Source organism: Perissodus microlepis, chromosome 14 (assembly GCF_051167445.1).
Source record: "Perissodus microlepis isolate ML-2025 ecotype Zambia chromosome 14, ASM5116744v1, whole genome shotgun sequence".
Lineage (NCBI taxonomy): Eukaryota > Metazoa > Chordata > Actinopteri > Cichliformes > Cichlidae > Perissodus > Perissodus microlepis.
The window spans coordinates 33,807,383-33,819,696 of record NC_140474.1 but is presented as its reverse complement, the minus strand read 5'-3'; the positions used below and the strand labels follow the sequence as shown (position 1 = coordinate 33,819,696).

At 43.2% G+C, this 12,314-nt stretch overlaps 1 protein-coding gene across 5 annotated transcripts in view; it reads right to left on the bottom strand.

Annotated features, from left to right (window-relative positions):
- The window catches only part of fat3a (FAT atypical cadherin 3a), a 185,074-nt gene that overhangs the window by 40,370 nt on the left and 132,390 nt on the right, over positions 1-12,314 (bottom strand). For all 5 annotated transcript variants that reach the window (XM_084950510.1, XM_084950505.1, XM_084950507.1 and 2 more), the window contains 3 exons: positions 12,037-12,270; positions 10,346-10,735; positions 5,477-5,691 (listed from right to left, as the gene is read on the bottom strand). In XM_084950510.1, coding sequence (XP_084806636.1) covers positions 5,477-5,691; positions 10,346-10,735; positions 12,037-12,270 — 839 coding nt within the window. The remainder of the gene's footprint in view (positions 1-5,476; positions 5,692-10,345; positions 10,736-12,036; positions 12,271-12,314) is intronic.

Sequence of the window (12,314 nt, the reverse complement as noted above, 5' to 3'; positions counted from 1 at the left end):
CAGACAACATTGGTCAGAGCATGTCTACCTGCTCTGTGCCCTCTTACAGTTGACATCAACTGTTCGCTGGAGTCAGGAGTGGTACCCTCCAGCTTCAAGCCACCTCAGTGACTCCTATCCTCAGGAAGCCAGGTCAAGGTGTCCAGGGCGGTGACAGTTTGCATTACCTTGAACAGTTTATTGGAGTTAAACCCAGAGATTTGGTAAGAAGTTGCCAGCACATAAATCCTCAGGAAGCCTACAGTGAGGCCAGAAGTTTGCTGTTTAATCATTATAGTAAAGAAATGAGAAGTGCAACTGCCAACATGAACCAAGCATTCAACTGGCCACACATTAAACCAGATGATGGAAAGGCTCTTCATAGCTATTCCCTGTTTCTCAGTGGTTGTAACAAGACATCAGTCACCTACAAAAGATTGAGAACTCCACTAATCTCAGAGTTATTGTGTCAAAGCTGCCATATAAAATGAGAGAAATGTGCAGAGTTTCTGCCTTTGACATTCAAGAAACAAGTAGAAGGAGAGTAAAGTGTACAGATCTGATCAGATTCATAAACAGACAAGCGAAAACAGCTGCAGATCCTTTGTTTGGCACCATTAAGAATGCTGATGAAGCAAAATCATATGTAAATGTGAGAATGAACAGAGCACCCTGGCCAAAGGGAAGCAGATTTGCAACAAGTGTATCACAAGGTGCAAATGAAAAGCCACCTTAAATTAGTAAAAACTCCTCTTTTCATACTAGTAGTGGCTTCCAAAAGCCATGTATATACTGTATATGTGTATATACAGTATATACTATACAATATTCTATACTGTGAAAAACAGCGTCCTTTCACAGAATGTCAAAATGTCAAAATCATTAGAGAAATACAGAAAAAATATTTTGAAATCAAAGAGGTAATGAGTATGGATGTTACAGAAGTGCATTAAAATCCACTAAACAAGCTCATCTCTCACTATTCAGAGTGGGAACATCTCAAAAGGGCAGTTTTCTGGGTGATGACGTTTGAACAGCTGCTTTGTGGCTTCCAGTTGGCATTAGAGCGAGATGGCTGACTAAACCTGAACTCCCGATAGTAGAGCAGAATTTCCCCCTAAAATTCAAATAAATACTTGATTTGACAACTTCTCTTTTAGACAGTATGTCTGGGAGTACAAAGAAGGTAGTCTCAGCACAAGAAGAAGAGCATGCTAGCATGAATAGGGAACATGGCGGTGGAGAAGTGGCAGCCTTTGCTGGTCCCTACATGGGGAAATTAAGTTAATCAGCCGACAAATCAGTAACTTAAAGGCCAAACTAAAGTCGGACCCTGGCTTACTTTAAGGACCATTTTAATAAAACTATGAAAGAAGAGCTAAACGCACTTAAGCAGGACATTAACCAGCAGCTAGCGAGGGCTAAGAAAGCCATACAGGACGACACCCTATACTCAGCCTTCAACCAAGTGATAGTAGTTGATGGTCACCTGGTGCATCCTAAAGCCGAGCGGACCTACCCGTGCTTTCTCATGTTGAATGATAGGCTTTATCGAGTGAGTCGTGACCAGTGTAGGGACTAATGCGTTACTAAGTACGCATTACAGTAAGTACGTTATTATTGTGGTAAAGAGCACGGTAACTAGTTATTATGCCAAAATCAGGAATGCGTTAATAGTTACTGGGATTTAGATAGGGTCGTTATTTGTTACTTCGTGTGGTGGCTATCGCGGAGCTTTCACAGATTCCGTAACATTAGCAAGAGGTGGAAGCCAGCAGGTGGATGAGGGAAAGTACAAGGCGGCCCGAGGCGGACGCCGTCTGAGTGTCAGGTGAACTGAACTTCAGGTAAGAAGTTATGACCTGCAGTCTATCTGGGTCAGATATAAACCAAGTTTAGGTAGTTTATTTTCGTTATGCTGACTTTGTGGGTGCTATGATGTTATAGTGAACTTTCTTTTCTTCATAAGGTTAATTATTAGAGTTGCCAACCGTCCCCTAAAAAACGGAATCGTCTCGTATTCAGAGAAAATATTTCGTATTGAGGTGAAAAGGAATGCAGTTTGCCCCGTACCGGCAGCACGTTTAAGCTTGATCAGCTGTTGTTACAATTTATTTAATATTACTTTCTAGTATCAGCTGATGTTTGCTGGAGCCACAGCTGTAAAGCTGCTGGTCATGATATCGGTTTGGTTATCTGGTGAGAGGGAAACATGAAGATGAAACCAGGAGATGTCCTTACTGAATCATCAGAGCTGTGATGGAGAAACAGGTTTAACTTTTAGGTGACATGAATGAGTTGAAGGCAAGTTATGAACTGTTTCTGAGAGACAAATAACACCAGGATCCTTTTCTAAGTACCTGACAGCTGGTAACTGTGCAGGGGCGGGTCTAGCAAAGTTTTGCCAGGGGGGCCAGGTAGGGCATTAACAGGGAAAGGGGGGCACAAAGAAATACTTTTCTTTCTTATTCTCATTTAAAATGTCTAGCTTTTATTAAATAGTTATCTGAATCTTACAACCAAAGTTATGGCTAAGTTTATGGCTTTTCCTACAGGGAGTGCAGAATTATTAGGCAAATGAGTATTTTGTCCACATCATCCTCTTCATGCATGTTGTCTTACTCCAAGCTGTATAGGCTCGAAAGCCTACTACCAATTAAGCATATTAGGTGATGTGCATCTCTGTAATGAGAAGGGGTGTGGTCTAATGACATCAACACCCTATATCAGGTGTGCATAATTATTAGGCAACGTCCTTTCCTTTGGCAAAATGCGTCAAAAGAAGGACTTGACAGGCTCAGAAAAGTCAAAAATAGTGAGATATCTTGCAGAGGGATGCAGCAGTCTCAAAATTGCAAAGCTTCTGAAGCGTGATCATTGAACAATCAAGCGTTTCATTCAAAATAGTCAACAGGGTCGCAAGAAGCGTGTGGAAAAACCAAGGCGCAAAATAACTGCCCATGAACTGAGAAAAGTCAAGCGTGCAGCTGCCAAGATGCCACTTGCCACCAGTTTGGCCATATTTCAGAGCTGCAACATCACTGGAGTGCCCAAAAGCACAAGGTGTGCAATACTCAGAGACATGGCCAAGGTAAGAAAGGCTGAAAGACGACCACCACTGAACAAGACACACAAGCTGAAACGTCAAGACTGGGCCAAGAAATATCTCAAGACTGATTTTTCTAAGGTTTTATGGACTGATGAAATGAGAGTGAGTCTTGATGGGCCAGATGGATGGGCCCGTGGCTGGATTGGTAAAGGGCAGAGAGCTCCAGTCCGACTCAGACGCCAGCAAGGTGGAGGTGGAGTACTGGTTTGGGCTGGTATCATCAAAGATGAGCTTGTGGGGCCTTTTCGGGTTGAGGATGGAGTCAAGCTCAACTCCCAGTCCTACTGCCAGTTTCTGGAAGACACCTTCTTCAAGCAGTGGTACAGGAAGAAGTCTGCATCCTTCAAGAAAAACATGATTTTCATGCAGGACAATGCTCCATCACACGCGTCCAAGTACTCCACAGCGTGGCTGGCAAGAAAGGGTATAAAAGAAGAAAAACTAATGACATGGCCTCCTTGTTCACCTGATCTGAACCCCATTGAGAACCTGTGGTCCATCATCAAATGTGAGATTTACAAGGAGGGAAAACAGTACACCTCTCTGAACAGTGTCTGGGAGGCTGTGGTTGCTGCTGCACGCAATGTTGATGGTGAACAGATCAAAACACTGACAGAATCCATGGATGGCAGGCTTTTGAGTGTCCTTGCAAAGAAAGGTGGCTATATTGGTCGCTGATTTGTTTTTGTTTTGTTTTTGAATGTCAGAAATGTATATTTGTGAATGTGGAGATGTTATATTGGTTTCACTGGTAAAAATAAATCATTGAAATGGGTATATATTTGTTTTTGTTAAGTTGCCTAATAATTATGCACAGTAATAGTCACCTGCACACACAGATATCCCCCTAAAATAGCTAAAACTAAAAACAAACTAACAACTACTTCCACAAACATTCAGCTTTGATATTAATGAGTTTTTTGGGTTCATTGAGAACATGGTTGTTGTTCAATAATAACATTATTCCTCAAAAATATAACTTGCCTAATAATTCTGCACTCCCTGTATAATACCTGGTGGGCCGGTCTCTAGTCAAAATGCCCAGGCTGATTTTTTTTCCCAGTCCAGCCCTGGGCATGACAAGCAGTGAATTAATCTGAGAAGGTATATTAAAAAATAAATGGCCGGGCCAGCAGTGCATCGCAAATTAGCTTGCATAGACACATAAGTTGTGCCGCTTCTTAATGACGGTATCTTAGCTAACAACCCCAACTACGAGATTCAACTTGTAATTGGCTAAAAATAACTTAGCTTACTGGTGAGAGGGACGTGCTAGCTGGCAGTTTTTGCAAGTGATGTTGAAATTTCCAAAACTTCAAAAGCTTCAGGAGCTGTCTGCTCAGCGCAGCATTAGCACCACGTAAATCCACGGATACATCCGTAGACTTGAGACAGAATTCACAATGTGTTTTCGTGACTTTCAGGTGTATGGACCAATGTTCTCTTTTCTGATCAAACCAGAAAGCTTTAATGAGCAGCTGGATTTGCCTCACATTAACTGGCTGGCACAGAGGACATCAAAATGCAGCTGATTGAACTGAAAAGCTCGACTCTGTGGGGGTCAAAGTTTGCAGAACTACGAACGCAGCTGGAATCTATAGCTGTGCGTGTTCATGGAGCTTGCATTTTCACCTGCTGGACATCACTACCTGACAAGTTATACTTGCGCCTATACTCTGAGACCTGTGTCTCTGAGTGGGAGATCTGAGATCACATTAACGTGTATCCTTGTATTAACAAACATGCCATATTGGCCCAGTTTATTTTTCTTATCATAGTTGTGAGAAGACCATAAATAGCATTTGGGTGTTCTGTTGTACAGTTCATTTGCTGTTATGGAGTTTTTGTTATGGATAAAAAGTGTCTTTCTTTTGTTTCAAAATAGCTGATAACTATTCGCTGATAGCTGCCAACATATGCGAACAAATATAATACTATAAAGTTGTTCTATATAGTGTGTAACTGTTGATATAGAGTGTTATTAAATTTATTGCTAATGCAATCATATGGCACATTGACTTTTGAGGAAATTTTAGATGGCACTCATCATCAGAAAGGTTGCCTACCCCTGCTGTAATGTAATCGGCCTACAAATGCAGCCTCCGAAGGATGCAGCCCCTAAATTTGGACACAGCTACGATACCACAGACTGCTTCTTCTTCTTTGGCGTTTATTGGCAGCCTGCATCCTTGTACATGCATTGCTGCCATCTTCCGTTTCAGTGCGTTATTACACTCTTCAATCCTACTACTTATTCCTGTGTCTTTCAGGATCTTACAAAACTTCAAACGACGCGTCAACTATTAAATTAGTCTAGTTGCAATTAGTGACTAGTCGACTACTTCAGACATACATGCAGCAAAAACCTGACTAATTCTTTAAACATACCTGAACAACAGGCTCGCCAACAGTGGCATCCTCTGACACCACTGCAGTGTAGACACTGCGGCTAAACATGGGTGGATTGTCATTTACATCTGTTAGGTCTATGTTCACAGTAGTAATGGCACTCAAAGAGGGCGTGCCACCATCACGAGCCTCTACTGTCAGGAAGTAATCTCTGCAGGTCTCATAATCAAGAGGCTGGGCAACTAAAATGGCACCTGAATAAGAGAAAGGGAAAGGGGAAGAGAAGATAATTATAGACATTTGTAATGGGTTGGAATTTCAAAATGTTAACAAACTGGGAGATTATAAATTGCTTTACTAATCATATTGACTCCTTAAAGCAATAAGCGAAATTTGCCTTTTCACACAACACTTCATTTATTTTATTCTATACCTACAATCGATAACGAATCACTCTTACACACCGCCAAATGCACTGACCAGTTGGAGGTCTTGTGCGGATTGTGAGAGGCTGGGAAATGCCTTATAGCGATTGGATCACCTGCTCTACTTTCTGAGCTCATATTGTTGCTATAAATACTTACCATCATTATATAGTTTATACGGCCTTCTATTTAAAACCCTTAAATAGAAGGCATTTAAACATTTGGTAAATTCTAGAAGGACATGTGTACCATAATTAAGTATTTTTCATCCATCCATCCATCCATTTCTGCCACGTATCCAAGTTTGGGTCACAGGGGGCAGCAGTCTAAATATAGAAGTCCCTTACCCCGGCCAACTCTTCCGACTTCCACATCAAGTCACTTCCAAGCCAGCTGACAGATCTGTTGTCTCCAGTAAGCCCTGGGTTAGGGTAACCCTAAGTAGGACATGCCTGAAACACACCACCTGCTCAAACCAGCTCAACTGGCTCCTTTCGAAATGGAGGAGCGGTGGCTTACATAAAGTCATTCTCGAATCACCTCCTTTAGTTTTGGGTAGATCAACCACGTTTTTCATGATCATCCTCACCCAATGAGCCAAGATCTTGAATGGAGCTCCAGACCAAGGGCAATGGGCAAGGAAAAATAATTGAATTGATAATGAAAAATATTACAAGATAAAGAAGATGAAGATAAAGAAGATTAAAAAATATTTGAAATATGCAACCTTTCTTTTACTTTTGCTTTTCTTTTTAATGGGGATATTTCAAAAATGCTGGGGTGCAGGAATCAAAGCAAAGGATGCAAACAGACTGAACAAACTCATCAGGAAGGCCGAGTCTGTTGTTGGCATAAAGCTCGCCACCCTGGAGGAGGTGATCAGTAACAGAATGCTGACAAGACTGCTGGCAATCATGGACAATGACACCCACCCCATCCATAACACACTGGACGACTTGAAGAGCAGTTTCAGCAATAGGTTCCTTCAACCTTGCTGTCTGATGGAACGTTACAGGAGATCATTCCTTCCTGCTGCTATCAGACTCTGTAATTCTTCCACTTGGGTCAGACCCACACATGTGGAACAGAATTAATCAAACCTTAATGCACCGTGTCACTTTTTAATACCACTACATAGTTGCACAAATAGTTGTCCTTTTATATTCATAGTTATACCTATATCTCAATATTTATCCATTTATCTTAGTCTTTATCCATTATAACTCATTTTATATGAGTGCTTGTTGTTTGTTGTATATTTGCCCTACCCTATATCCCGGGCAGTTCACCCTGCCCGGGATAGGGTTACCGGGGCCTCGCCCTGGAGCCAGGCCCAGGGAGGGTGCCCGAGGGCAAGCGTCTGGTGGCCGGGCCTTGGTCCATGGGGCCTGGTCGGGCACAGCCGAAAAAAGGGACATGGGCCCATCTTCCTGCAGGCCCACCACCCGCAGGAGGCACCGTAGAGGTCGGGTTCAATGTGAGCAGGACGGCGGCCAGGAGCGGAGGTCCTGACAGACCGAACCCTGGCTACCAAGACTGGCAACTGGGACATGGAATGGGGAAAGAGCCTGAGCTAGTGCGTGAGGTTGAGAGGTACTGGCTAGATATATATGGGCTCACCTAGATGCATGGCCTGGGCTCTGGAACCAGCCTCTTGGATAGAAGCTGGGCTCTGTCTCAGTCTGGAGTTGCCCATGGTGAGAGGCGGCGGGCCGGGGTGGGTATCTCGGTATCCCCTCAGCTTGCTGCTGGTATGTTGGGGTTTCTCCCAGTGGATGAGAGGGTTTGTTCCCTTCGCCTTCGGGTCAGGGAATGGGTCCTGACCGTCGTCTGCGCTTATGCGCCGAGCGGCAGTTCAGAGTACCCAGCCTTCTTGGAGTCCCTGGGTGGGGCACTGGAGGGTGCTCCTCATAGAGACTCCGTTGTCCTACTGGGAGACTTCAATGCTCATGTGGGCAATGACAGCAAGACCTGGAAGGGTGTGATTGGGAGGAACGGCCTCCCGGATCTGAACCAGAGCAGTGTTTTGTTATTGGACTTCTGTGCAAACCACAGTTTGGCCATAACGAACACCATGTTCGAACATAAGAGTGTCCATAAGTGCACGTGGCACCAGGACACTCTAGGCCACAGGTCAATGATCAATTTTGTAATCGTATCACCAGACCTGAGGCCATATGTTTTAGACAATTGGGTAAAGAGAGGGGCTGAGCTGTCAACTGATCACCACGTGGTGGTGAGTTGGATCAGGACACAGGACACAGCAAAGGACAGACCTGGTGCACCTAAATGTACAGTGAGGGTGTGCTGGGAACGCCTAGCAGAGGCTCCGGTCTGCAAGATCTTCAACTCACACCTCTGGCAGAGCTTCAACAGCATTCCGAGGGAGACTGGGGACATGGAGTCCGAATGGACCACGTTCAGCACCTCCATTGTCGAAGCTGCTGCACTGAGCTGCGGCCACAAGGTAGTTGGAGCCTGTCGTGGTGATATTCCCCGAACCAAATGGTGGACACCAGAGGTGAGGGGAGCCTCCAAGCTGAGGAAGGAGTCCTGAGGCAGCTGATAGGTACCGACAGGCCAAGCGGAATGCGGCGCGGTCGGTGGCTGAAGCAAAAACTTGGGTGTGGGAGGAGTTTGGAGAGGCCATGGAGAAAGACTTTCGGACTGCCTCGAAGAAATTCTGGCAAACTGTCAGGCGACTCAAGAGGGGAAAGCGGTGTTCTACCTGCACTGTGTATAGTGCGGATGGAGTGCTGCTGACTTCGACTAAGAAAAATGTCAGGCGGTGGAAGGAATACTTCGAGGACCTCCTCAATCCCACTGTCACGTCTTCCGTGGCGGAAGCAGAGTCTTGGGATGAAGGGGATGACCCGCCAATCTCTGGGATCTCTGGGGGCGAGGTCACTGAGGCAGTTAAACAATTCCTTGGTGGCAGAGCCCCTGGGGTGGACGAGGTCCGCCCCGAGTTCCTGAAGGCTCTGGATGTTGTAGGACTGTCTTGGTTGACATGTCTCTATAATGTTGCGGGGAGATCAGGGGCAGTACTACTGGACTGGCAGACCGGGGTGGTGGTCCCCATCTTTAAGAAAGGGGACCAGAGGGTGTGTTCCAACTACAGGGGAATCACACTCCTCAGCCTTCCTGGGAAAGTCTATGCCAGGGTGCTGGAGAGGAGAGTCCGCTGGAAACAGCTGGTGGAATTTTTTTAAGCGCATTGGTTAGAGGAGAGAGAAAGTTAAGTAAATATTCAGCTAGAACATTTACTAGAAGTGCTGCTCCTGTACGGTGTACTGTATAGCAGATCAACAGAGCGGGAGGGAATAGAAAGATAGGAATAAATAGGAAGCAACAGGACTCGTCCAAAATTATGGCCTTTCTTCTGACTAAATTAATTACAGACCACTTACTTATAGCAAAACTCTTGGAGAAGATGCTCTGTCCTCATTTTCCTGAAGTATTATGTCAAAACAACATCTCTGAAATTCTGAATTTCAGTCATGCTTTAGACATTATCATAGTACTGAGAATGTACTTATGAGGTTTACAAATTAACTACTAATATAGACAAATGCTCTATTTTTGTACTACTTAACCTATTGCAATATTTTATACAATAAACTATCAAACTTTGATAGAGAGACTGCAGCTCCAACCACTCCTGTATCAACCAGTGTACAGTCTTAGATCCGAAGGCAGAAACCTGCTAACTGTTCCCACCTAACACGTAAACCAATTTGCCATTAGAGCTCCTAACCAAATGGTTTGGGATGATGGGGTTTAAACCAGATGGTTTGGGATGACGGACTCCAAAGTAAAGGCAAAAGGACCAACAAGTTGTCAGCATCTCTGGAAAGTCCTCAAGATTGTTGGAAAACCATTTCAGGTAACTACCTCATGAAGCTTATCAAGAGAATGCCATGAGTATGCAAAGCAGTAATCAAAGCAAAGGGTGGCTATTTTGAAGAACCTAAAATATATAACATGTTTAGTTTTTTACTCACTAAAACTGGAACCACATTAAATTAGAATTGTATCTTATTCTGATTTTAAGATTAGACTTGAGTGCTGCATAAATAGTTTAATTGATTTCTTATTTTTATCCTTTGATTGTTCTTTTTTCATTGTTTCTGAAAAGCACTTTGTAACCCTGGTTTTTAAAAGTGCAGTACAAATAAACTATCATTATTATTATTATTGTTATAATTACAATATTGATGGGCAATTTGTATGGCCAAGTCTTGATATTCACTGATGCTCATGCACATTCTACCTTATGATGAAAATCTGTGACAGATTTTTAATGGCCCTAAGAACAACAGATAATGTTGTGAGTCAACATAGCATAGTGAAAGCTGATACAGATAGACAGAAAGATACAGATATATAACATCTTAGAAACTGTAAGAGCAATGAAAAGCAATGAAAAGCACAGACTAATACTGTAACACCTACACAAAGTGAGAGGGTGTCCCTCACTCACCAGTGAGTGGATGAATGTGGAACTTTCCGTGCTCATTCCCTGATCGGATACTGTAAGTAATCTCAGCATTAGTCCCGATGTCCTTGCTGGCAGCGTAAACTCTCAGAACTTCAGTACCTACTCCCACATCTTCTGGCACAGATGCCAACTGATCACGTCGCTCAAACACAGGTGGATTGTCATTGATGTCCAGGACAGTAATTGTGACATTGACCAGTGAGTAGAGTGGGAGTGGTGAGCCTTGATCAGATGCACAAACTGTTATCTGATAAAATGGCTGGATTTCACGGTCGAGAACTCGTTCCAGGACCACGATGCCTGAGTATTTGTCGATAGAGAAAAATCCTCCTGCAGAGTCAGCCAGGGAATAGATCACCATACGCCCCGGACCTACAGCAATGTCAAAAGAAAAGGGTGAAGCTTTGGGCCTCAGTATACTGAAAACAACACGTTTGCCAGTGCTTGGATTTGTCTTCTTACCAAATGTTGTTATTTTTTGTAGGAGACGATATGAGATTTATACCCAGTTATAAAATTTTTTTTTACTAGTGGCCTGACATAAAACCTCTATAAAACTCTATTAACTATTAGACTGAATATTTTAAGCACTTCAAAATTTGTATACAATTAGTTTAACTTATTTTTAGCACTACAGTATATTAGGTAAGCTTTTATATTAACATTTCCCTGTTACTATTTTTCTCTAAAAGAACTGTTTGGTTTTGCATTAGCTTCTTTCACTTCATGCAGGTTTTGAATTAACGTGTCTGGAAATGTCTGATAAACAGGGCTGCACATAAGTGGTCCACAGGTACGCATTTGCTGTCAAAATAAAAGACGCGCACCAGAAAAGAAGCTGGAACACGGATTTGCGTAAATAAGATGTTCTGGAGGAGGATAGACATTTGTTCAGAACTCTTAAAGATGTCGATGTTTTAAAGATGTAAGCAATTACTTTGCTTACGGAATTTCTCGGAATTTCCGGGAATACGCGCTTCTTTTGCGGTGGAGGAACACCAAAGTAATTGCTTGTGGAGCTTGCTTCTTCGACAGCTTTAAGAGTTCTGAACAAATGTCTGTCCTCCTCCAGAACATCTTATGTACACAAACGCGCGTTCCAACTTCTTATCTGGTGCGCGTCTTTTATTTTGACAGCGAATGTGCACCTGCGGACCACTTATGTGCAGCCCTGCTGATAAAAATATTTCAAAATGGTTTTTCCTTAAAGGTTGTCTCCTTGTGAAATGATTTGTGCCTTCCAGCACTCATGCTATTTTCACACTGCTTCATGAAAGCAAGTTCACAACAGTCCACAAGCAAGGACCTCTGTGTCAATCTAATCCAACTTTCATTTTCAGCATGACCAAACTCTTCCTCATGGTTCAAACCCAGAGAAGACACATCAGGTTGCAAGCATGATCTGCATCATGCTTAATGACATTTTTGACATTTGTGTTTTTGTGAGAATTCCAGGGAGTGATCCAAAAGGAGTGCTGGAAAGGTTGAGCACTTCAGAAAGAGCCAAACTTCAATTAGGTATGTTGTGTACCTCATTTATATTAAATACTGCTAATTTTTTTTGATGTGGCTCCATTAGTTGCACCTTGAGTAATTGGTTTCTTGTGATGCAGATTAGCAATGGAAGCAGTACTTGTAGTAGTGATAATATAAACAGTTGCCTAGTGTATCACCTTCATCAGGGTCTATGGCCTGGATACGTGTAAGTAGGGCTTTGGTGACTGTGTCTTCATAGACGCTGGTGGTGTACCGAGACTGGGTGAAAATAGGTGGATTGTCATTCACATCAGTTACTGTCAGATACACCACAGCACGGCACCACCGCCCACCACCGTCAGTAGCCTGGGCAACCAGTTGATAACTAGGTGTCATCTCACGGTCCAGAGGCACAGATGACTTGATCTCACCTGGACAGGTTTAAAACAAGATATGAAATATTGTGATGGAGCCA